Source organism: Eucyclogobius newberryi, unplaced genomic scaffold, assembly GCF_026437365.1.
Source record: "Eucyclogobius newberryi isolate DKJ021-1_F unplaced genomic scaffold, fEucNew1.0.hap1 SCAF_3, whole genome shotgun sequence".
Lineage (NCBI taxonomy): Eukaryota > Metazoa > Chordata > Actinopteri > Gobiiformes > Gobiidae > Eucyclogobius > Eucyclogobius newberryi.
In genome coordinates, this window is record NW_027315945.1 from 17,097,973 (window position 1) to 17,124,668 (window position 26,696).

Here is a 26,696-nt window from a genome sequence, read left to right on the forward strand (position 1 = left end):
TGAATATCAGTAATATGTCAGTAATATATTATTATTATCATTTTGTGCCTTTTAATGAATTCAAAGCACTTTTTTAAAGATTACCCACAATGCCAATGCTCTTGCTTTGCATGATTTTATTCCATTGTGCATGTCTAAGTGTGGGTTTTTAAATGTGTTAACTCATTGACTATTTTATTGACATGTGTTTGTTGTGTTACTGTTTGTTTGATGCGTTTTGTATTCAACAGGGTACTCGTGAAAAATAATTTCTCTCATTGTTTTTTATACAGGGGGAAAACACACCAACAAGTAATGAGTATAAAGGCTAGAGCAATTGTGGGTTATTTTGCCCAAAGTAGCTGCCAATGTAACTACGTGATTACTGGAGTATTTTGAAAAAATCGAAAGTGACATGGAGCTGGTTATCTGGTTTGTTGCAGTATGTACATGCCCAGCTTACGAATAAATAAGCCTCGCCGAAACACTACGCTTTGAATGAGCTGTTCTATATTTAGAACAGATCCACGCAGGCGCCTTAGAGAGGCCCAAAGGGCGCCCAGGTGCCTGTGGGCACCAGGTTGGTGACCCGTGCTCTAGCCCATATTATAACTCATTGGTGGAAAGTTGCCTGCATGATTCCATGGAAACAGAAAGTTAAAACCATACTTGGGACCAGATAGAGAAGTTCCATGATGTCATACTGTGTAATATTATAGCAAAAGGAACACAATTTCCCTGGAGACAAGAAGGCAAGTAAGATTTCAGGTTTGTGGAGATGTAAGCAATACAAATATCAAAAATGAAACTTTATAGAGTAGGTTTCAGAGCAAGAACATTTGACTTCCATCTGAAATACATTTTCAATCAGAGTTGGTCTGAGAAGCTAGACTTTATATAATGCTCTAAGCTGAATTGGCCCTGCCCTCAGGGAAGTGTATCATCTTGAAATGGTTCAGATGACTACTTTTGAAACTTTTTCTACGATGGTCTATGACATTTTCTAAAACGCATTAGAAGAGGACGTTGTCAGACCATCGCTGGCTGGGGCGAAGTGTGTATAGGACACATATAATGAATACCTAATACTCTTTGTGAGGCACATCAATTGGTTTGGGTAGATAAGATGTATTTGTATTACTTGTCATTAGACAAGCTCAGGACCCAGACACTGAGCCCTTGGCCATCCAATTTAAACAGCCAGATCAAGCCTTCCGTCTGGAGTGGAGACAGTACACATCATTTAATATGCATAAGTCTCCTCTGTGTTGTTTGACAAAGTCCATTAATTTCAAAGTGCTCCTTCTTCAAACATGCTCTGACCCTGAAGTGTTTTCTTCAACAAACATTTATACTTGTCAACTTCACCGTTTACACTGATGTCAACCAAACCAGGACTAACACAAGGCTACTTAGGAGACCACAACTAAATCCACACTTTTTAACAAATTTAAGTGACAAAAGCTTTTATTTTTGTCTCTGTAAAAAAACGAAATACATTCTGTATCGCTGGCCTGAAGTGGGCCAAACTGACGTCTGCCATTATAGAATACCAACAATTATCTCACGCAAGGCAAGTACTTTCAATTAAGTAAAGTTTTGAGCAGTACCAAGAAGTTATAGGAGAGCACGGCTTTGAATAGTATGTAGGGTTTAAAACAATTCACAATATTACAAATTCATACTCATGCAAGAAACAATTATTATTGAGAGTAAACATGATCTCTATTACCACCCACTACTACAACAACAACAACAAATATTGAGCCACATTTACCTATAAATTCAAGGGCACAGCAGGCAATGTCAAGTGTGATCAGCTACCATACACAATACTGTTTTTAGAAGCACTTTGGCAAACTTGCCTTAATGTAGCAAGTCTAACTCATTTAGTATGGATGATTCTCATTCTCATGCATACCTGTGCCTCACCTTTGCATTTTCACTCTCCTGTTTGTGTCTTTTGGCTTTAGTCCAGACCTACAGTGTCCTCTACTGTCCCTAACAGCTCCAGGTCACACACTCCCCCCACATCAACATTCACAGGATGAGAGCTGTGTCCCAGAGGTATTGTACTCCAATCCCATCTACTCGAGTCCACTTACAGGCTGTGAAATACAAAGCCTTATAACAGCAGAATGCACACAGAATCGCACAGAGCAACGATGAGATGAGGGGCATGGATGGAAAGTCCCCTTGAGCCCAAAAATAGATTGATTCTTTGAAAAATATTTTGAGGAATGTGAGTGAAAGGCAAAAGAGGTGGCTTGGGCATCTGTTCTGGATGACTCTTGGACACCTCCTAGAGGTGTTGCTGTAATTAATATGCGTAAATTCTGACAATTAAAGCCTCTTTTCACAATTTATTTACATGTCAATATTAGTTCAATAAACACGACTACAGCCATAATCACTTTGAAGTAGCCTACAGTGCTCTATTATGTCTGTATCTGTTTTGCAATTTTAATATAGTTTTTCCTGTTGTGTGAAGCACAACGGCATCTCAGACACACAACCAAACATCTACACAGAAAATATGACCTGTGCTAAATAGTGGGGCATTCATCTGTCAGAAAATTGGATCAAATTGCTGTATTCTAGAAAGTCTAAGCTTTAAAATGATAAACATGACCAAGCAGTTTGCCCGATAACTGATATATCAGCTGGGCCCTATAAACCATGTTGAGACTAACAATGCTAAAGCTAAAATAACATCTGGGTACAACTCCACTTGTTGACAGGGATCATCACCTGCACATATGTGATTTGTAAATCACACTAAACTTGTGTCGAGAGCGGTAAGCACAGTGCAACATTAGCTTAGAAACTGCGGCTCCCATATATACTCACTATAGCAACCATAGCAGACCAACTCAGTTACCCTGATAGAATTTGCAAACCAAGTTTACAAAATCTGATCAAATTCATTTTGTAATGGAAATGTTATAGTTGATGTGCAGTTAGAACTGTACTGTGCACAAGAAGAGAAAATCATCCTTTCTGAAAGTCCCGAGATGTGAGTGCCAGAAGGTTTCAGATGGAGTGAAGCAGATTACACACAGCTCAGAACACCCAAACAAAACTGAACGCCTTTGGCCGCAGTCTATCGCTTGAATGCATTTTCTTCTGATCTGCAAGTACAGCCTGTACCACCCCCCCTTCTCAAACATACTGAGATATTTTCCATGACCACAGGATTTGTCTTTCCACATGGTTGTTTCAGAAATCAGAAGCCATTCACTGCATCAGTTGGGTTGAAATACCATGTTGCAGCTGAAAGACAATCACCCGTGCAGCAACCATCCAATAGGAAACTCATACTTATTTGCCTAGTTGAATCCAGGTGGCGACTGATTGTGTAGCTTCGTCTAAGCACTTTCTCATACTGTACACAGTAACTTGGATAGCCTTTACTGTTATAACTAAACAGAAGCTGCATAACCTTAGACTGCTTTAACAACAGTTTATTATTTACCATCAATAAATGCTGGCAAACCGTTACCCTAACGGACCTCTTTCTAAACTTGGCTGGCTATATGCTCTCATTTTTCATGTTGCACTGGAAAAAGGGACTCCAGCCAACCTCAGTAGCCCAGATCAATACCTAAAAAGGATGTAGGCCCAAGAAAAATCCTTCACTGTTGGCGGTCTTGCTCGGCATTGGAAGGCCTTCAATCATTAGCCGCACGATAACCAGCGACCGGGGTCTAATATGCCTCTGAATAACATACAACCAACTTTGATTTGACTGACCCATAGTACAGACACAGCAGGCGTGGAATTCAAAAGGCTCAGAGAAGAGGGGAAAGGACACTGGTTGAAGCTATAGTTGGAAAAGGCAATGGAAGATGGTATAAAGCACTTACATAGAACAGTTTTATGGATAAATATGACCAACTATTGTAAGAAATATCTTTATTGCGGGGTGAGAATTTACAATCGAGACAAACAGCACTGTCTAACACTTTGGCTTAGCATTTCCTGTAAGCCATTCAGCAATTTTAAAAGAGTCTGTATGTTTATTTCTTGCATTACATTCTGCGTTCAATAAATTGTTTGTTAATTGTCAATGGGTGAGCATCTTGTAATAAAAATAAATACTACACATGGTGTACAGCCAAAGAAGCTCAAACAAAAAAAACAACTTGCCGTTTACAAGGCGTTATCCCCACAATGGTACAGTCTTTCAATATTCTCTCCGCCATAACATGTAACAGTCACAGCGCCCGTGCAGAAATATCCCAGAGTAGACAGGAAAAGCACAGAGCCACACAGCGAACTAAAACAATTGTGTGCTGGCTCAGACGCACACTAAAGAAATTTGACTGTGATGTAATAATAGAAACTCAATCTACAAACCAAATTCTCGGTTTATCCAAGCAAACTCAGTACCAGGATCAGTGCTAGGGGTGGGCAATACACCATGAATTGCAAATCACAGCCACGACTTGATTTTATGAGACAATACCTTTATACAATGATCCAGAAAATGGTGAGACTCTTGCATGACAAGTTTTGCGATGTTGGGTCGTCGCCAAATCACCAACGCATTGAAGGCCACAGGTTCATTTGTATCCTGCAGGTTTCCAAAGCAAAGGCCGGTGCAGCGGTACAGGGCGACGGAGGCACATTAACACACAGGCTTTTCTGAGGAGCTGTCAGTAGCACGCACAGAACCGTCAGTCCCTCGACAGCTCCCAGACACTCATCACATTCACATAAACACTGTTGTCACCGGCTGCCAGTGGAAAAGAGCAAATCTGTCACATGCAGGCCTGCCCCACACAGTCTACCACTCAATGACATTAGCACATGATGGACATGCAAAACGAGATAGTATAGAACATTTTTGACTACCAATCTTTGATGACTTTTAATAGGGAACGCTGGCTAGACTACGATTACCGATAGTTTGATTTAGCATGACTTTATTCCTGGTCCTATTTGTTCTTGTTTGCTTCTGGTTCAGTATTTCTGGTTAGTGAGACAGGCTTCAACTCTGACAATGTTCAAATCCAAGCTAAAAACAGTTTTGTTTAGCTGTACATATAACTGATTTTCTTCGCACTCTTTTCTTTCATGTCTAAAACGGTTTTGTGATTTCTGTAATTTCTTTGTGATTTGAATGCATTTTTTTCCTGTTGTGTGAAGCACTTTGAATTGCCTTGAGTATGAAATGTGCTCTACAAATAAACTTGCCTTGCCTTTACACATGGTAGTGTTTAGCTCTTGCGTAGACTCAACCTAGTCCTGGTTAAAATATTTTATTATTTTGTATGTATCATTGGTTAATGCTTGTTAAGATGTAGACATTACGATTTTGCATTATAGTGTTAGGTCAATTTAGTTTCTTTAGAAAGTATCGCTGCAAACTTAATACTTAACTGGTGTTATCTTGCAACAGAACATTTGTCCAGGTACAGGAGACAAATCAAAAAGGACAGGTGGCAAGCATAACATTTTAAAGAATTTGTGACCATTTACAGAGAATGAAGCCGACAGCAAGGACACAAATTCAGTTCTATTTTATCTCAGATTTCTTCGTATTCTTCTGAATTCTGTTCAGGAACAATATTTTCGGACAAAGTTTATCTACAAACTTGTTTTGGTACTTTGGAGATATTTTTGGAGACAATTTCTGCTGCTTTCTCACGTCACACATATACATATTTAACAGCACTACAGGTTAGGATGATAAGTTAGGGCCAGTATGCAATTTCTAATACCGGGTTGTGCCTGAAAGTGAGAAGGATGATGAACAACTTTGCTCTTTTTTTTCATCCCAACTAAACTATTGTCATTTTTAATAGTAGCTGTTTATATAATGGTCTAAAATTGGACCCAGCAGACAAATAGAAAGCGCAAGAGAACGTTTCAGAACAAGCTTAACAGTGAGAATTGTTTTGGACCGGCTGTGTGTGTCTGCTTCCAAAAAATGTCAGAATTGAAACCGCAAAGCCTCCAAAATGCAGAGATTGGACATCTTCATCAAGCAAGTAAAAAGCCCATACATTTCAAGTTCAAAATGGCCACGCCGCGGTATTTGTAGCGAAGTGGTTATTTCTTCTTTTGTCTGAGAAATGTCAGGCCTGAATAGTACAAATGTCCTACTTTTGTCATGAAAAGTTTGGGAGAGCGATTGCGGTTCTTTCTAAGGAAGGTAGTTTGTCATCTAATCTTTTATATTTGAAGACGAGCACTTTCAAACTTAAAAAAAAAAAACTAGGAATCTGTCAAAGCAGAACGCTCTACATACAGAGATATTTTAGATTGGAAAAATTTGAACTGGATACAGGTTTTCCTCCATTTGAAAAAGATAAAAGACATTAACAGTTCAAGGCTACGTACTAATAATAATAATTTTGAGAATGTCGCTTATAGGCACAGATTGTTTTTTCCTGTTCTGCTTGGATGTTAAGTAGCTGACGACCGCAACGGATAATAGCTGCAGAATATTTGCACAGTAACAACTTTAAATAAAGTCAAATGCAAGTGGACTGGAATTTTATATTATTTGTCTTTCTACAGATTCACATTTTATTTCATGTTGTGCAAGTCAAACATAACATGAGCAAGTCTTTAAAAAGGCTTTCTTCTACAAAGACATCTTATCTGTACATTTTATTTGTTCATGCATTGAAACAAAACAAAAAGACACACCCAATTGAGCCTTAAAACCTGCCACAATGTCTGACAGCAAAAGCACAATAACACCTGAATTTAAACCAAGGCAGAAGCTTCTCTCACTGCTTGTATTGATGTGCTTTAGGATCCACTTGGCAAGTCATTTGTCGCCTGTGGCACTGAAATGAATGGATTTAAAAGAAACCGACTAATCATTTTGACATCAACAGAAAGGTAAGTAAAAGTCTGAGCTTTTGTTTTGAAATGACATAATTCTGAGGGTGCGCCTTTGAGCCCCCGGGCAGCATCGATCGTTCCCCACACTCCTGCTAATGTTGCCATACCAACTTTCTGGTTATGTAAAACAAATAACACAAACTGAAATGAAAAATGAATGCCCCAAATCTGTTTTTCAAAGAATGGATCAAAAAAAGTAAATCAAAGCCTTTAATTATAATGAGTCTTATGTATATGTTCATTTGTAACCAAAATATACCACAGCAATTCACTCAAAAGAAAAAGCCATCAAGATACACAAATACACATGGATTTTTTTTCTCTCTGAGCAACACATTTAGATTTTAACTCGTGCATGCCATAACTAAAAGGATAAGGCTTGTAGTCTACTTATTTCTATGGACCACCAGTAAGTGACTTCACATTTCCATCTTGCTGTCCATGTTAATTGTATCACAGGGGCCTATCTTCCACTGAAGATACAGATGTTCAAAAGGAACTGTCGTGCACAACAGTCCTGACGCACTGAAGCACAAATCTCCAACCACTGGGCTCCCTCCAACCATTAAAGACACAACAGTACGTGTGTGCCATAACTGTGAATGGCAGCGTGACGGAGGAAAGACAAAGAAGGGGAATATGTTGTGAAATATGTCAGGCTGACAGGGCCTGCTGCTGTGGCTGAATTTGAATGAGGCACTAAAGCGCGCTCTCTCCCAGGCATCCTCAGTCGGCTATTAACATGATGGCTGCAGGCTTAAACTGCGCACTGCTCTGCACAAGCTAAAATAAGATAACTAGACCTAGAGAGGGATGAATTCAATGCCCATGGAATATGCAACATTTCAGTAAGAAAACGTGGAATATTTGCAAAGTTATTTGAGGAGATTCATTGAAGGAAATAAAGCTACTTTGGGAAAGTATTACCACAAACAAATCCAACAAACAACCTATAACTCTGATTGGTACAAAGCATTGGTACAACGTTCACAATATATATACCAAAGCACTGTAAATCCCATTCAGATTGTAAATCTGAAAATTCAATCAGATTGTATATTTTACATCTCCTTGGCAACAAAGCTCTCATGTGCTCATGTTGCTAATGATTTAGATTTCAGTAGAAAATGTACAAATTAAGATTATAATTATTATAACATATGTTTCATTTTACATTTGGGTTAATTTACCATTTCATTACAAGAAGTAAAAGGTTCAAACCCAAACTTCCCAAACCAGATGTAAATAAGCACATTTTTTACACATCATTAAAGTCTATGCAGTGCTAATACTCTACTCCAGATATTAAACAAAAAACACCCAATCCGACCCCAGCTGGTAATAAAAATAGCTTTCCCTCCAAGACTGTATTTAACTTACTGTGACATGTGTGCAAAATACAGTGCCTCCTGATTTTAAATGTCACTGAGCTTGAATGTAAAATCCTGCCAAACGTCATACCAAGGCCTGAGGGAGGCCCTGCAGAGAACAAACAGAAGGACGGACACTAAAAATAAACAGGCCCATAGAGTTTCATTGAGCCTTTTATGGTTCTGTAGAAAGAGACTGTGATAACTACATTCCAACTAAAGTTTCCATGACATATGCACACCTTTTACAAAGAACAATTCATTTGTACATATCAATAATATTGCTTAATGCTTGCCAGCGTTTGTATTAAAGTATCTGTTGCATAATTCTATTATATAATGTTACCTACCTTATTTTCAAGAACAAAAAAAAGTTTGAAAAGAGTAAAATGCTAGCACCAACATTGGATCAATCTACTGTGATTTTCAGAAGCAGCCTCTAAAGAAAGGTACTTTCGACTCATTCTGGTTTGCCAAAATAGTGCAACCAGGACAGTCCTTGCATGTTGAAGTTTTGGGAGTAACTTCAGCAGTGCGTGACATAAGTACAGTCGCAGCCCTAGATGAAAATGCAAAAAGCAGTGTACCATAAAAAGCGTCCCGTTGCCAAGCGGTTTGACCCAGATCCACCAAATTTAGACTCCTCAAGGTAGCACTTCATAAACTTTAAGCCTCTATTAAGACCTAAAATGGTACATTAATTTATGCACTGGCAACCATTTTCAAAAAGTTAGGAGGAAGGTTACATTTTAAATTCTGATTTCAATTGTGTATTGACTGTGATGTACCTGATTTTTGTGAGACAGATCTAACGGTAGTTTATTTCAAACAGTCAGTGTGCCCGCGTTTGAGGCTGATAAAAATGTGTTATAGATATAGACAGCACACTGTGATCTCATTTTGATCCTATAGCTGCTTTTACAATAAAAACAGAGTTTACTTTATTACTTGAAAAAAGCATTTTGGTGGTAGTAGTAGTATTGCTAGTAAAATAATGCTTTTGAAATTGCAATGGCCTTGCTTTGTGCTGTGGTTTACACTCATTGCCTGAGATCTCGTCCTTCACTTACTTGTGTGGCTTTGCTCTGCAGAAAAATGGGTTGTGTAACTATTTACAATTTGGTCCCCCAGAGACCGGGTAAATAAACTGGTGCCAAGAGCGTGACCCTAAAGCGACCTGCATAGAGAATACACACCATGGCGTTAACATTGTGGGGCTTAGGGAGAATTACACTGTACCCTAATAGGAGCCGGAGCGACTGAACAATAAAATTAGCTATTGATGTATTGCAAAGCCAAAAACTAATTGCCGACACCACAACGAGGTCACAGCACTTTCCCTTTTATTTTACACTATAATAACTACATGACAATTTCCGCATCTAATGGTGATTACCTGTAATGCTCTCTGCACACTGTAAAAGGTGGCCACAGTTGACTGAAGTAAATCAATAGTGTCCAAGAGAAAAAAAGGAAAAAGAGATCTCACCTCACCCTCCGAGAGTGGTCTCTATTTCTCCTTGCAGAAAGGGAGCTTGAGGGTTCTGCACAGTATCTTTGCTGTTCCTGCACTGCACTTTTCTGGACCGAGATGTCTGATGTTTTTCCTGGGATCTGCTCAAGCCATTCCTCCAGTTTGGGGGTCACTGCTCCAAGTGCTCCGATCACAACGGGCACCACCGATACCTTCACACTCCAGGCCTTCTCCAGCTCCTCTCTGAGGCCTTAGTATTTCTCTAGTTTCTTGTGTTCCTTATTCCTGATGTTACCATCCCATGATACTGCAATGTCCACCACCACGGCTTTCCTCTGACCCTTGTCGACCACCACTATGTCCGGTTGGTTTGCCATTACCATTCTGTCTGTCTGTATCTGGAAGTCCCAGAGGACCTTGGCTCGGTCGTTCTCCACCACCTTTGGAGGGGTTTCCCACTTTGTCCTTGGGGTCTCCAGCCTGTACTCTGCACAGATGTTTCTGTACACTATGCCAGCCACCTTACATTTGAATTATATAGTGTTTTACAGTGCATTACAGTGCATTATTCATTCCCTCCACACCTGGAGACTGATAAAAGTGAGGCTGGCAATCTGCGTCTTCTGCCCCTCCAACCACCACCAACCATTTACACACACACCAGATTCAAAGGAAATGTGGGTGAAACGTGTTGACTAAGGCCACTAGAGTCACTACCGCCCCACTGTGGCCTTTGGTGTTCACAGCGGTCTCCCATCCAAGTACTAACCAGATTGGGCATTCCCCACAAAATTCCCTATGGCATAAGAAGTTCACAATATGTTCAAAGTACAGAACAAGTACAGAAATATAGTACATAATACTTGCAACTGAAACTTGGAGGACATTTTTGCCTTAGGTTTGACAGCACCACCATTCATTTTAAGAAAGGTTAATTTACTGTAGCGAGACTCAAATTCTCAAGCATAAGTGAAGCCCACACACTGACTAATGCGTACCCGCTGTTTAAAAACACTTTAAAGTATTTAAGTTGTTAGTGGCAGCATGAAGGTTAAATTGACATGTTTCGATTTCTATCCATTTAAAAACACAAACAATAACAACTTTAGAACACATTAACCATTTGACCTTGGCTTATGAATAGATATTTTCGCCCAGCAAAAAAACGTGCTTCCTCGTGCCATATCGTGTCAGTTTGAAGAAGGGTACATTGCAGATGAGGTGTGTGAGCCTGGTTGCATTGTACTGTCAAGATTAAGTGGCACAGTTGTTGATATGTTGACAGCTTTGCCCACAGCCTCCAGGTTGAGAAGATATGGGGAGGAGATTGCACACAGGCCCCTAGAGACCAGACTCGTACACTACAGCAGCACCTCACACCTGGCTCACACTCCGGCAGCATGCATTACCACAGCAACGATTGTTCACTGAATCATCCGCCAAAACAAAAATTCACCTCCATCAAGCTTAGGTCCACGGCAAAATGGTAAACCTTCGACAAGATCTACCCTCAAAATCCCTTTTACCTTTTCACAGTGCTAACTTGAATCAGTCAAGTGTGTAATTGCATTTTACATTAACATTTTAAAAGGATTGTGCTTGAAGAAATTGTGGGGTTATGGCATACTGAAATTACCTTTTAGATGAAAATAATAGGGCAACTGTCCATTGTGCCACAGTAAGCTTCAGCCAATCTCGTGAGACGCGCAAATTGGTTGGTCTACACTTGTAGAGATAACCTGGCTCCGTCCAGATTGATCTGAGTCTCACTCCGAATCAAGTTATTCACATGAATCAATCGGAGAAGGCTCTCGTCGGAAGCCATTGGGACGTTACAATAATACAAACGTTGATTGGTCAAAGTGTCACAACAGCAGAAGTAATCAGTGTCATTTTGTGCACGTTTTTGAAAAGCAATAGTCCATATCTTCCTTAAAATAGGCTGAAGTACGGCGGTCAGTGCCGCCATATTTGTTTTGGGTTGTTTTGACTTCCGCCCAAACCACTATGCTGCTCTATGATTGGTTCCAGTCCTGCCTGTATGGGCCCATCGCCGAGTTCACTAGTAGAAATGACCAGTTTGAGTTGAGTTTTTAATCAGTTACCAGTTGCCTGGAAATCACCAACAGAGTACAGTGTGCTTAGTTGCACAGTCTGACCTTTATAAGCATTAGCTTGGTGTTGCATTACCGGGAACCTCAGGGGTAAATGCTGCATCATCTTTTCGCAAGAAATAAATAAGTCATTAACGTTTTACTTCCCCCTTGTGACTGGAGTCATCATTGGCCGAAAGTCAAAATGGTACAAAATTCCCCCAAAAAATGGTGCTCTGTACAATGCTCGTCTTACAGTCAGTTGTTTTGAGTCATGCAACAAATGAGCTCTATGAGGTATTTTGAGGATACGGTTGCTAATGAGCAAATCTGCAACCGCCCACCCAAAAATAGTAATTCATTTTAATATGAATATCGTACTTTGCCAGACACAATCATTTCTTCTCCAGAAAAGTGGATTATTTCCTTCACTACATCCATGTGTGCCTCCCAGCGGCACCCTGATGCTTTAATTAGCGAGTGTGGGATTGGTCTCTTGGCGTGTTTTCCTAGGCTGCTCTGTATTCAGGCGCTTTGCTCTGATAAACCAGAGAGCGGACAGAAAATGACAGCAGCCACAGGACCAATAACCAGGAGATGGGGAAGCGAAGTGCTCGATTCCCCATGTGGTGCAGCTTCTTTGTGCCTGACCGAAGCTGAAATCAATCATGGGAAATCGAGTCGGTAGCTTTAAGGATTAGAGTCAAGATACTGCATCCTAAAAGCAAAACTACTTAAAAACAGTATGACAATTTCACCAAAATAGCAGATTATCACAAGGACATCACAGTTCCATTTTTATCATCACATTGCCCAGTCCTAGTTTCTTTAATCTGAGATGTCCATTTAAAGACACGGTACCTTCCACAATCCTTTTGTAGGTTTCCCCTGTTGTGTTTGAACTCATCTCTTAGCCGGTGTTGGCGTCCGCTCGCACCAGATCTGTTGGTAATAATTGCTGTGAGTTGTTATTCTGGCCGCTTGTCAGCGTTTAAAGTGGTAAATAAAGCTGTGTCACCCGCATTAGCAAGCCATGCTTTCATCCGTGTTGTCATTAAATGCAGACGGGGGAAAGTGTAATATTAGCAGCACTGCCAAAGCGCTTCTCTTGTAACTTGATCTTGTGAGATGTTTCCATTCTGTTCCTGGGTATTAGTTGGAGACTGGCCAGTCTGGTTCACAAACCTTAAAAACCACATTGAATTAACATAAAAGACAAAATTATCTCTTTTTGCAATAGCTTCTATATTATTCAGAGGAGATCGAGCAATTTAATGAAGCTGTAAATGTCAAAAGATATTTTCAGAACTCAACTTGTAGCTTGCAAAAAGACACGTTTTGGTATTGACGCTACTGGAATGGTTTTCCAGATATTGGTAACCTTCCAGTATTGAAAATTTAGGCAACGTGGGGAGCTGATATTTTCACCAGGAGACGCCATGGTGTGCATCAAAAGTGTTTTTAACTATCGAGTGCAAATTAAAATTAAATTATATCCAAGATAAATACATGTTGTAACCATTTTGTAAATGTAATCGTGATGTGATCCTGTGAATATTTTAATGATGATTCATGGTTCAGTGCTTCTCTGTTACAAGCTCAAGCTCAGACACATTTCATCCCCCACTCCTATTGATCAGCGAGTCATGCTCTGAGTGAGTGACAAGTGGAGTTAACTATCACAGTGCAGTATGACAGAAGCAGATGACAAACAAAAAATAAAGATAAAATTATGTTTTGATTAAGTAGAATAGCAAAATGCTTTGGAATTTCTATTAATATTCATTAATATCAGAATACAATTGTCCTATGATGAAGTTAAGTTTTCAACTCCTCAGATTAAGCCTTGATGCAACAGTTTGAAGGTTAAAGAAGTGTAGAACTGCAATTTATAATGACTTTATGTTGTTCAAATGTATCACGATTGCCAAGAAGTCTGTCACGATATATCACAATATCGATATACAGAGTAAAACCCTAGTATCAGCAAATATCAGCCACAACAGCAAGACAAATATTGGATATTGCATCATCTGAAAACAATCCATATAGTAGTAGAAATTGCAGTATTCTAGCTGGGCTGAGGTTTGAGGATGGCGGTGAAAGTACTTAGAAAATTTCCGCTCGCGCCTTTTGCGCTCGCATGGTACTACACAGTAGTATGCGTGTGTGTATGCCGTGTGTGTATGCCGTGCCGTGTGTGTATGCCGTGCCGTGTGTGTATGCCGTGCCGTGTGTGTATGCCGTGACGTGTATGCCGTGCCGTGTGTGTATGCCGTGCCGTGTGTGTATGCCGTGCCGTGTGTGTATGCCGTGCCGTGTGTGTATGCCGTGCCGTGTGTGTATGCCGTGCCGTGTGTGTATGCCGTGCCGTGTGTGTATGCCGTGACGTGTATGCCGTGCCGTGTGTGTATGCCGTGCCGTGTGTGTATGCCGTGCCGTGTGTGTATGCCGTGCCGTGTGTGTATGCCGTGCCGTGTGTGTATGCCGTGCCGTGTGTGTATGCCGTGCCGTGTGTGTATGCCGTGCCGTGTGTGTATGCCGTGCCGTGTGTGTATGCCGTGCCGTGTGTGTATGCCGTGCCGTGTGTGTATGCCGTGCCGTGTGTGTATGCCGTGCCGTGCATGCCGTTTTAAAACCCCTCAGCGAGAACACTGAACTTGGGTAAATGGAAAGGACTGTATTGCCATCTGCGTTTATACAGTACATTTGTGAATGTATTGCTAGACACTTGCTTTACAGTTTATTGTTTTATTCATTCATCAGACATTTCAGATTCTACTCTGACACTACCATGATGTCATTTGATACTTGTGGTGGTTGGTCTGGCTGCAGCGGTTGGCACAGTTGGGTCTGTAGGCGACATCTGTTTTTAAATCCACGCACCGGGCGGGCCGCTGCTGCTCCCTGGATCTCGTCTTAGCCAGGAATTCACATCGAGATAAAACTGCCAGCTCCATCACAGCATCTGGACACCAGTTGTGAGGCAGCCAGTTATCAAGCCGGCTGACGGTTAACTATCTCCAGACTTTTATGGCTGTTTTATTGCTGAATTTTAATATTTGGAGTAAATAAGTATTTAAAAATGTAAATAAGAAAGAAGACACAAAAAATGTCTGCATTTTTATCAAATTACAGGATATATTCTAAAAGAAAAGTATTTATTGTTTGGAAAACTTTTACTAATAGAAAATGTTTTTCACTTATCGCTACGCTGCTTCAACTTTAATGCTTGCCTACAGTAATACTTTGGTTGGGCAATGAATACAGTTTTTAAAGACATCCATCTATGGTGAAGAGGGAAAATATTTTTCAGGCTTCATTTTATTGGGATGGGAGCATCTGTCTTTAGCAGAAGAATGTCGAGACTAGAGCAAGTGTTTGATGTTGAGAAATAGCTGCTGGTTCTACTTTTATCCCAGTATCACTCCAATAAACTTAAAGGACAGAGAACAGCAGCCAGGCAGCACTAGTGATTAGTTGTAATTGTTCTCTTCAGTGATCTGTGACAAAAGGAGAGTGGAAGGGAGCCCATCAGTTTGTACAACAGGCCACCGGGTCAGCCTGGGCTGAGCTGCTAGTTTTGGATGCTAATGGCATGTTCAAGTGCAGTCGTACATGACTCTTAAATTACTAACTACCTCACTGTTCTTTAAAGATCTATGCAAATTACAGTTTTAATAACTTGTTTCGTGATGTGTATTGAACTGAGGATGTACAGTTCAGGTTGTGTCATTTTGCATTTTTTTGCTTTTGGTTTATTGTATTGTTGACTGGTTTAGCGAGGGACAAATTACCAACAGAAAAACTAACTCAAACAGAACTGTAATAGAAATTGGTCTAAGGAACTGAACATACTAGATTGATATATTGATAGATTTTGGGTTTTTTGTCTTGAATTTCCTCTGCACTGAAAACAAAGAAAGCATCTCTAACATTTATAAGTGGCAGCATTTTACGGGCTTAAGTTTATCTCTGTGATCTATCAGGATGCCCTTGAGTCACTTCAAGGGATCTGGTCTTGAGACTTTCCACCCTCTGCACCTGTCCCCTCTGTCCCCGGTCCTGTCTCTGGACTAATCCCTGCAACTGCCCATGTGCGCCTTCAGCACACTTGCAGGGGTTTTTAAACTCACTCTCACTCACCCTTTGCAGCTCATGTTTTCTCATACCGTGGGATCACCAGTGCTCATCTACTGAGGCCCTGTTCACACCTGGCACCAACATGTGTAGTCACTATGAAATACAACTCCCCGAAGTGGCCGCTGCTGTGAGGACATTAACACTTGTCTTGACACAGTTACAGAGTTTCACTTTAATGCTTGTTTTATAGAGACAGTATGGTTATGGGAAAACAAAGTGGCCTATCGTTGCGCAATACATGTCTAATAAATTGCACAACTGCTTTGGGCTAAAACTGGTGGGATTCAATAAGCTGTTTGTTAGTTCGCTCATAGTCAAAGTGGTGGCTGCACTACCGCCACAGAAGTTCTCAGGTTCAACTCTCAGCTTTACCTTTCTATCCCTAGTTTGCCTGCCGTTCCCTCCATGTCTGGTCTGTTCTCCTGACAGAATGAGTCACACACAGCGGACTAAGTTCCTTAAGGGCGCCAATACCTTCTGGACCGTTTTATGTTGCATTTATAGATGGTCAGTATGAGCCTCTGTGCATCAATTCAGGAATCAATTGGTTGTAGGAATGGGATGATAAAGAATAATGTTGTATATTGTAATAAAAAAGAGTGGACAATTAACGTTCAAGTACATTTTGTAGAAGCGTGATAATCGCCAACAAAGATAATCAGATTGTCCATGATGTTCTCCTCTAGATCATAGTTGTTTTCATTTAGAACATGGAACTTATTCATAATATTAACATTTTAAACAGTCAGAAATTTGATTCATTGTGATATTATCATTAATTGCAGTTTTTTTGGCCATGATAATTGTGGTACAAAATTGTAATATCATCCCTTGCCCATTTGGTTGTTCAATTGAATTATAATGTGGGGGATTTCAAAATGTTAATCCATCCATCCATTTTCTACCGCTTGTTCCCTTTTGGGTCCTTAATACCGATCTTTAACCTTGTTCATAACTTGCCATTTACTATTGCATGTAATTTGACAATGGCATAATCTCAAGTCTGAACATCTCTGTACACGCATGACGACCGTTTTACTTTCTCGGTTCCCATGCACTGAACAATTATGCAAGCGCTCAAATGTAAATAATATGCAGCAGGTAGAAATGGATCTCACTGTGGGAATGATGCATGGAGGGTGATATGGGAACTGCCATCTCCTGAAGTCATTAGAGACTGTGATGTGTATAGAAATAGAAATGGTACTAACTTCTCATTCACAATCTACATTTCTCTAGAGACTTACCTTACCTCCTCCTCAGCGTCAACTCACAGACAAGTAGGCACACAAATGCTGATGCTTCACACACCAGCATAGTTTAGAAGTATTAAATAAAGGTGCTACATTTGAATTATTTTCCATATGGGAATATATGGCAAGTTTGAAGTTTTCGCATTTTTGCAATATTTAGTTTTGTTGCATAATCAATGACCCAAATACTCTGAGGCAAATTGCTCGACCTGCAAATGTACAGAAAACCCTGAAAAGATCAATGTTGATGATCTTGATTCATTTGAGTTTGACATTTTCCAGAATTTGAATTGTTAGTTAAAAGAAGTAGTGGAAATATATCAAACTTGCATCATACTTTAGAAAAATATCTGTATTTCTGTGCCAACTTTATAGTTTGTGGAGTTTTATGTCAACTTTGCCAAAATCCTGCTAATTATTTTAAGGATGTGATGGCTCCAAGCTTAAATTACCCAAATATGTACCCCTGAACAAGAAGATCTTTGAAGTTTAGATTCAAGGCTCTTCAAGGAGTTTCTGGGAGCTTTAGTACTTGACAGGTAATAATGTTCAGAAGGCTAGTAGGTACAAATAGTTTGTTGAGCTAAAGTGACAGTGTTAAACAAACTGCGATACTGGGTCCCTGATTAACCTGTTTGGTCACAATTCTCTTGTGAGTCTTTATCACTCTGACCCCACCTTACTGAGAGAATTCTCAGAAATGCATGCATGCAGTTACAATTCTTTGCTGCACAAAAAACTATACCCATTTTCCCACAGACTATTGACGGCTCAAAAGAAAGCAGAATTAATCTCTGTGTGTAGATCACAATAAGATAATGTTTTTGACCATCAGCTAGTATTTTGCTTGCAAACTTGCAGGAGCACAGGATTATACAAACTGCTGCAGAGTCAGAATAGAAGAGTACACTGAAAATACATAAAACCATGACATAATAGTCTGGCTCAATCCCTTCCCTTAAATCCAAAACAGAACTAGTAATATCTCAAATTGGCGTATAAACAAACCCACCATGATCACAGGAGCAGCGCCACCTGAGCGTTTGCCAAGAACCCACCTGCCCAACAGTTTCTAACAGTGATCCAATCTGAAGAGGGCTGCATTTGCCCAGGGGTGGGACCCCCATGAACCAGCGCTAATCAAAGCTAGCCTAATCTCATAGTGGTCCCCTGAGCTTGATCCAAACAAAAGCCGGGATTTACTGTTCCCCCATCCTCTGGCACCAGTGGACAGCAATTAAGAGACGTTTCTCCAGGAAGCTCCAGGGACACTGCGATGGGGCCAAAGAGCAGACGACTACAACTGATAAACGGGTCAAAACGAGTGCGAGTCCAAGGGCTTTGCAAAAGGGATGGGCAACACTTGGAAGCACGCAGAAAAAAAATCAGGAATTTGTAAAAAAACAGTGTATTTTGTGTGGTTGTAAAGCATACTTTTTGTATGCTACCTGCTTGGAGATTACGGCTCTACTGATATGGATTTTCTGGATCCGAGCCTGATCCAAATGTTGAGGGGCTCCGGAAATGCCAATTAAAATGAATGAACAACTACTGAATTTGGCTAGAAAACTTTGATAAAATTGCGTTTATGCTTTTGTCTAGTGATGTTAAAAATATTGTGAATAGTCAAACAAACTCAACGATTGGATTAAACATTTGCTAAGATTTAAAATGATGTATGGCATGTCCGTATTGGCGGCGCTGAAGTGAATAAATATTTGTTTGTGGTTGATGTTATTGCTTTGCCTGGAATGTTGTACAATATGGGATTAAACGTATCCATCTCCATGGAGACTGCTTCAAGTCCAGTGAAGTGATTATACTTTTGATTACGGTAAATGCAATGGAAAGATGTTTACACATTTATGGGCAAAATAGTGTTTTCATCAAATACACTATACTAAAATGTACACATTTTCTTTTGGCTCAATTTGAGTTATAAAACATATTTTCTCAGCTCATGGCATGTTTTGGAACCTATGTGTGGACCAGTTAACTATTACTTGATTACTTAGAGTTCAAAAATGTATTAGTTGTGATTAAGTGATGAACTTGTCACAGATCTGGCCACAAAGCTAAGTTATAGGTGCATGTTTTAAGGTATTCTAGCTTTGAAACTCTTGTAAATGAATGCAAGTTTAATCCCTGATAAAATAGCGCATTCCAACCAAAGCATAGTGCAATAGTTCTCTCTTTTAGGGAATGTAAACTTTTAATACAACTATGATTGATTTGGTACATTTTAAACCCACAAAACAGTTTTAAAAAAAATCAATAGAAAACTGTCCAATTTCTAATTTCTAGTTTCAAGTACAAAACACATAAAGCATCAAGTAATTTAAGTTTGTCCACATAAGCCGAAATAGGGTTAGGGTTAATAGGTGATGCCTTGGTCTCAAAGAGAGACAGTTAGCAAACACACAGATGGCTAAAGTAGCACTCAAGAGCCCCACATCATTCCTCTCGCTTTCAGAAAAACATACAGCCCTAATAGCCCTGACCACCGCGCCACAGGCCACTAAATACTGACTCCCTCTCCAAATGCTCAGGACTGCCCTCAGAAGTGCTCTCATATAACAGGCGTGTGGTCAGCGGAGTGTCCCGGACCACGGCCAAAGATGCCAACTACGCCACCACTACGACATGGGCTAAGTTTGTCACACAGTGGGCACTTGGCAGAAAGGACAGCACCACTAACAACTACTGAACCAGATGTGGTGAAGAATGGGCACAGGCCAAAAGGTTCAGGCAGATAATGGCTTTAGTGTTGGCCTTAAATCCACCCACTACTTCACCAGAAACTAAAATAACGCTTTGTGATTTTTGGATCTTGGAATAACAACAAATGTTAAATATTTATGGGATAAAGTGGACCATTAAATTCAAGAAGAAATATACTGTTGTGCAACTTGCTGACGACGACGACGATATGTAGAAATGTATTTTATTTTCTACAGTATAAAACATTTGCAGTTGATCAAGTTTAGATCTTAACTACTGAAATACAGATTTCAAGCAAATTTAAACAGTCGTCTGACTCTCAAGCCTGTTTTGTTAGCGGATAAGTCAAGTGTTCCATTAAGTGAAACACTGAGCTGGAAGCTGGTTTTATTCATGTTCATTTTGTTAAAGTCAAGGATTAAACACAACTGCCATTAGAGTATAAACTTACATAAAGATTCTTCAAAGCAACGGAGAATTGCTGTCTTGAATACAAAATATATAAGCCTTACTTGAAAGTTAACAGGTAAAACAACACACAGTATTCTGACAGCATGAGCGAGGTTGAACATGCAGACCAGAAAAGGAGAAGAGCATTTCTCCGTAGAGCTCCCAGTGGGACGTTCTCTCTGGAGAGTTTACAAACCTGTGGCTAAAAGCATCAACTGGTGACGGAGGCGGATTGGTCCAACACTCTGCACATACAGTCTCTGCGCTTATTAATAAAGTTATTTGCAATAGTTGACAGTATAAGATTCGGGAGAGACACATTTCCATATTATGGAAATGTGCTGAGATTAAAACACATAAGAAGCTCTTTCCCCATCCCTATGTCAACAGCAACAAGGTATGTTACAAGTTAACGCTTTCAAACAGTGTGGTGATCAACTTTTTTTGTAAAATGTATTAAATCTTTCATGTTTTGGTTAATTTTCATCAAGGCAGAAGAATTGGGACAGAATATGCAGTGTATCCTGGCCATGGCTTCACAATATTTTATCATCAATAGCAGAGCCTCAGTCTTACTTACTCCTTACACTTTGGCACAACACAATAATACTACCATAAGATGTTATATCGATGAATATGCTCACTTATAATATGATTTGAGGTGCTATAATTTTGTACACCAAAATGACAGGCCAATGATAGATATGTCATTTGAGCACATTTGTCTGTTGAATGGAGCATACTCTCGCCCGAAAGACACATCATTATAATTACACATAAACTTTCTCTAATAATTATATAACAAATGTTTTGAAAGCATTTGAGTAAAAGACTCCATTACACTGTATTTGCTGTGTTTCTGGCTCTTTGGCTCTGATGACTGTGATGTAGCTGACTCATGTAATGGCCCCTCTCTGGAAAACATCAACAACAACTACTGCTGCTGCTGATGGGGACAAATCAACAGCTGCGGCGCCACGTTTCTCCCTTTAATCTTCACTGCACTGACAAACACCGAGTTTGACTGTGCGAAGTTCAAAGACAAAACAACAAAAAGACTGATTCCTCACAGCTCCAAAGACAAGACAGTAATATAAGAAAAATAACAAAACAGCTATTGATTTCAAAAGCCATGCACATTTACTGTTAAAACCAATCCTGTGTGTATTTTAAAATGCTCCTTAACAACAGCATGTAGCATCACAATTAGTTGTTTCGTGATGCTCGTATCGTCATTGTAAAGTACTCAGGGGCTGAGTATCATCAAAATGCATAGTGGCAGAGCCTTCTATGATAATATTATACGCCACTGAAATGGGACATATTATGCTAAATAATCTACTTTAATGAACTTTTGATCGTGTCATTAGTTCTGTAAAAGTAGTATTTTGATTGATACAGGTATGTTTGAGAAATCCTGTGTGGTCCTGTAACAGAGGCTTGACTGCTCAGAAAATTCCTGTTTTCTTCTACCACCTATCCTCACCTACATGAAAAATTGAGAGTCAAAAATTAAGAAAATGTTCAACACTAAAAGCATTTAAATGAGAATCTGCTGCTTGTTACAGCGAAATGCAACTATGACACGTGAAAGATTATCTGTTTTGAACGGGAAGTCAATGGAACTGTTTCTATGTTTCTACACTAAGCCGTTCTAGATCGATATTGAGGTTTACAATGAACAAATGTGTAATGATGATCTTCTTAAGCTAAATTGCAGAACATTTGAACTAGTTCTCTGCATTTGACTTATTCAAGACTAGTCTCTGAGGATTGCTAACAATCAGGCTTTCCTCAATACACACGCTACAGTATTATCCAGTCCCACAGCAGCAGGACTCGTGTGCCTTTCTCAAACCACCTGATGGGACGACTATGATATCAACCGCGCCAGTCCAGGGCACACAGCCTGTCGCTCTGCACTTTGTCAGCTTCACACACAATCAATGGGACAGTTCATTTAGAGCTACGGGACACCTCTGGGAGCCCATTAGGGAGAGTAGTAACAGCACTGACCTCACTGTAAGGGCCCAAAGGCAGCTTGTCAAAACAGCAATGGGAACGCAAAGAAGAGTGTAGTAACTTAAATGGAGGAGGCTATTGACAAGACCTGGAAAAAAACATGCACAGTTCACCTCAGCATCAGAAAGAAAGTTGTAATGTCAAAGTGTGATGAAACAAACGCCACAGGTGACGGTCTCTACATTACAACAAGAATACAGAAGTTAAATGATGTTTGTTTCTTGATGGTGATGCCAAATAAAAACATCCGAGGTAGCGGTCCAGAAATATACGTAAAAACACTGAAGGCGTAGGCCACTCTATGCGATTCTATATGCCAGTTCCTTCCATTCATCAAAACCGTTGCTGGGTATTCCAGATATTTTCACCTACTACGCTCTGCACATTATACTTACCAGTAATCATTTAAATTACTATGTTTACAACACACAGTTTGCAACCTTTGTGCTGTGTGCTTGATGAATAATATGCCCCGCAAAGTCTGTAAATGTTGGATTAAATATACCTAAACACAGTGAATGAGGCATACGAGTTTCCTGAGGCAAAGATGGTAATGATGCGACTATATGCAAATACTACATACATACATGCCGGCACGGTAGGACATAAAAATATCACGAGAAACTTGATGAGGCTGAATTAAAAGCAGATCTTTCAACTCTGCGGTTAGCTATGACTCAGCTTGAAAAGTCAATAGTGTAAACGCACGCCACTTTGGTCAGAGAAGAATTAAGAGAATTGACTCTATGCAATTGTTCTTGCCATTAGAAACAAAAAGAGTTCAAGATGCAAACCACAAATAAAAATGCAATTGATTTTCCTCAGAACCATTTCATTACCAAGCTGCAGTGGAACACTCTACCACAATTGTCATGTTTAAACTTGAGAAACTTACCGTACATATTGCGTTAAAGTATCAACCCAAAGCAAAGAAAAACACACCTATAAAACTCACTATATTTTGAGTCTACAAATCTAAAATATTTACATACCTACTGCAGGAGCATCATACTCATCTCCAAGTAGTATCTCCGGCGCTGAATAAGCCAACGATCCACAGCTAGTTGTTAACTTTTTTCCGGGCTGAAACTTGTTGCTAAATCCGAAGTCGGTGAGCTTTACCAATCCTTGCTTTTCAAAGAAGACTACATTTTCTGGTTTGAGGTCTCTGTGCACCACATGTAGCCGGTGACAGTAGGATATCGCATGGACAATTTGGGCAAAGTATTTTTTTGCCAGTTCTTCCGTGAGACCGTCTTCGTGTTTCATGATGTAGTCGAACATATCTCCGCCATCTCCAAGCTCAAGGATGAGATAAAGCTTAGTCTGTGTGTCTATGACTTCATACAGGCGGACAATATTGGGGTGTTGGACTAGCTTCATACATCTCACCTCCTGGAAGAGATGTCCCGTGGCTACTGTGTCCAATTTAGTCTTGTCGATCACCTTCACCGCTACCTTCTCCCCGGTGAAGACATGGCGGGCTAGTTTCACCACTGCAAAATGGCCCCTTCCGAGCGTCTTGTCGAGGTCGTAAAGCCCAGCGATCTTGCCGTCGTAGCCCCGCTTGAGGCCTGCCATGGCTGGGGAAGGGGACAGGGAGAGAGGGAGCCCCACGGAGGGCAGGGGCGCGCTGGTTGGGACCTGTGGATCCAGCTTATTGGAGTTCATCGTGGGCTGAAGGAGCAACCCATGGCCACAGCTTCCTGAAAAACAGTAGGATTAGGTTATGCTATTGTTAGAAATGTACAATCAAAACTTCTGTGTGAATAAAAGAATATCCTCTACGCGCTCTACTGTCTCACAAACTGGCTTCTTGTTTCATGTCGTCTTTCACAACATCTAAATACCCCCTTTGTCTATACCAGCTGACAAAGTGTCCAAACCATCTGAGTCTGCTCTATTCACTTCAACACAAGATACACTCATACAAAATGTACTACCATTGTCCCTAAACCATACAAAACTGGGATTGTCTGGAAGTATCGAAAATCCTGTACAATATTACAACTAGAATTGAAACTAGGCATTAATTTGAGTATTAACATTTAAAAACAGATTTACTTTGTCGAGCTTTGTCCTGACACCCACTTTACTACGTAGACTGAAAGCCTCGTCAAATACGAGTCTACAGGTAGTGCAGATTAAATTCAGTGATGAAAACCTAGAAAACAACTAGATCTGTTGTATTTAGATGTTTTTCCCCCCGGCAAACTCATACATTGTGTGGATTATGACACATCAGCAAAGTGTACATTCAACTATATTGTTTGCATGTCACTACTTGTAAAAACAAAGTCAGTAAATACACTTAATAGCACAGTAATAGCACTTTTACAGCCAACACTCTCTGGATCTCGTGGGTTAGATGTCATCTATGTCTCTACCCGGGGATGTCATGATATAAAATTATAGTGTAACGATTATTGTGAGGAAAAAACATCACAATTTAACGATTATTCCCAATGATTGAGACTAAACAGTGAAATCTTTCATTTTCTTTCATTTCCATTAGCTAACATGTTACTTATTCCTCAAAATTGTGACCGTTTTTTTTTTTTTTTTTATCAAATTTGACTTTCTGAAAGACAAAATAAGGTTAAATGTGAAAAAAACAGCCAGATAAAAAAGTGTTTTACATTTATCTATTTTCTGGACGCTAAGTTGAACTAAAAATACTTTTGCTTCTAAAATTGTAATCACTATTCATTTTTAGTTCTTACGGTTATATTGTGACCTGAATAATCGTGACATCCCTAATTACAACCTCATTAATGCCAGCAGCCACTATTTTAATGCGCAAGTACGATAACAGAAAGTTAGTCGATGCAATCCTTCATTTGTCCAGGAGCGGTCCATGGTAGAAAATATTGAAATGACAAAACATTTGACTACATTTGAAACCTTGTCTACCGTAACAAACACAAATAAAACCATTCACAGGAATTTGTCATTTGCTAAACAATCAGATGTAACAAATAGTCTTGGACCTTTCCATTTGCATAGAAAGACAAACACATGTTCACACTCTATTTTGAACTAGATCGTGTGCAAAACTTCTGATATAGCGACGATCATGTTGATTTTCACCCATACATATCTAAAAAAAAACGTTATTTCATTCATAAACTCCGCACAATCCGCAAATCCAGACCAAAGTGAAAAGTCACTACTGTGGCAGGTTACGGCTGAGCGTCTTGTTTTGACAGGATTCAGCTGCACTAAAGTTAACGCCTAAATGCATCCGTTTTACGACACTCTTAAAACACCCTGAGCTAAAAACACACTAACTCAACGTTTAACATGTGGGTGTTTATAACCAGCCGGCATGAGAGTTGAAGTGACCGGTGCAAATGAGCAACACACGGCCAGTGTCATAACATTAGCTTGACGGTGCCAGGATGTAGTTAGCCCTCGTTGTTCATTGATTAACATTAGCGTTGAGCATGACAGACTTATTTCTTCTCAGGATCAAACAGCCACATTTACATTATTATGAACTAAATTACCCTCGACTGGGCTCATTTGGCTAATGCCATTTAGCAGGTGTTGCGTAAAAAGCCCGGAGTTAGCAGGAGTTAGCAGTTAGCATGTAGCGGGCTAAAGTTACTACGGCAGGCTGGCTAGGCTCACCGCTCCAGCTGCACTTCGGTAAACATTCAGCCCGGGGAGCGCGCTGTCCTCCGGGTACTTCAGGTCGTCTGGTAGCGATCCCTTTGGTCCAGTGGTAAATCCTTGTGGTAAGCGGTGTGGTGGGCTCTTGTCGGGGTGATTGGACGACTCAGGAGGCGCTTATGCCCATGGCTCATCCGTAAAACGAGGCATTGCATCGTTGGTCGCGGCAGAACCTAATCGGAATTGTTGTATCCTCCTCCTCCTCCTCCTCCTCCTCCTCCTCCTCCCAGCAGCCCCAGCCCCGCAGAACTACGCCGCATCAGGGACCAGACAAGCGGGCGGAATTCACTCTACAATCAACGAGCACCACCACGTTCATCACAGGTTTTAATGACAACGTAATAATAATAAAACATATGCTCAGTTTCAATGATGCAGTATATGAAATGCAATGAAGGCTGCTCATGCTAGGTAGGGTCCTTTGGAATGTTAAAACAGTATATAAAACATATATTTGACTGTATATAAATAATAAAACAAAGTGAATTAAAAAATATATACACTAATGCTGACAATGAAAATATCTTGAACGTCTTGGCTGGAGAAATATAATGAGAGAATTTACTGAGGGAAAAAATGTGTGTGAATAACCAAGGCAATACATTTACTTACTTGTGAGTATCAGCTTCCTGTTATTGGCACAACTGTGAGGACT

The 26,696-nt window shown here is 40.1% G+C and overlaps 1 protein-coding gene across 1 annotated transcript in view; it reads right to left on the reverse strand.

Moving 5' to 3' along the window:
* snrka (SNF related kinase a) overlaps nt 1-26,262 on the reverse strand; it is a 46,516-nt gene extending 20,254 nt beyond the window's left edge. The window contains exons 1-2 of the mRNA XM_072459975.1: nt 26,000-26,262; nt 23,359-24,072 (exon numbers count right to left, since the gene is read on the reverse strand). Coding sequence (XP_072316076.1) covers nt 23,359-24,037 — 679 coding nt within the window. The 5' untranslated portion in view covers nt 24,038-24,072; nt 26,000-26,262. The remainder of the gene's footprint in view (nt 1-23,358; nt 24,073-25,999) is intronic.
* Between the last annotated feature and the right edge of the window lie 434 nt (nt 26,263-26,696).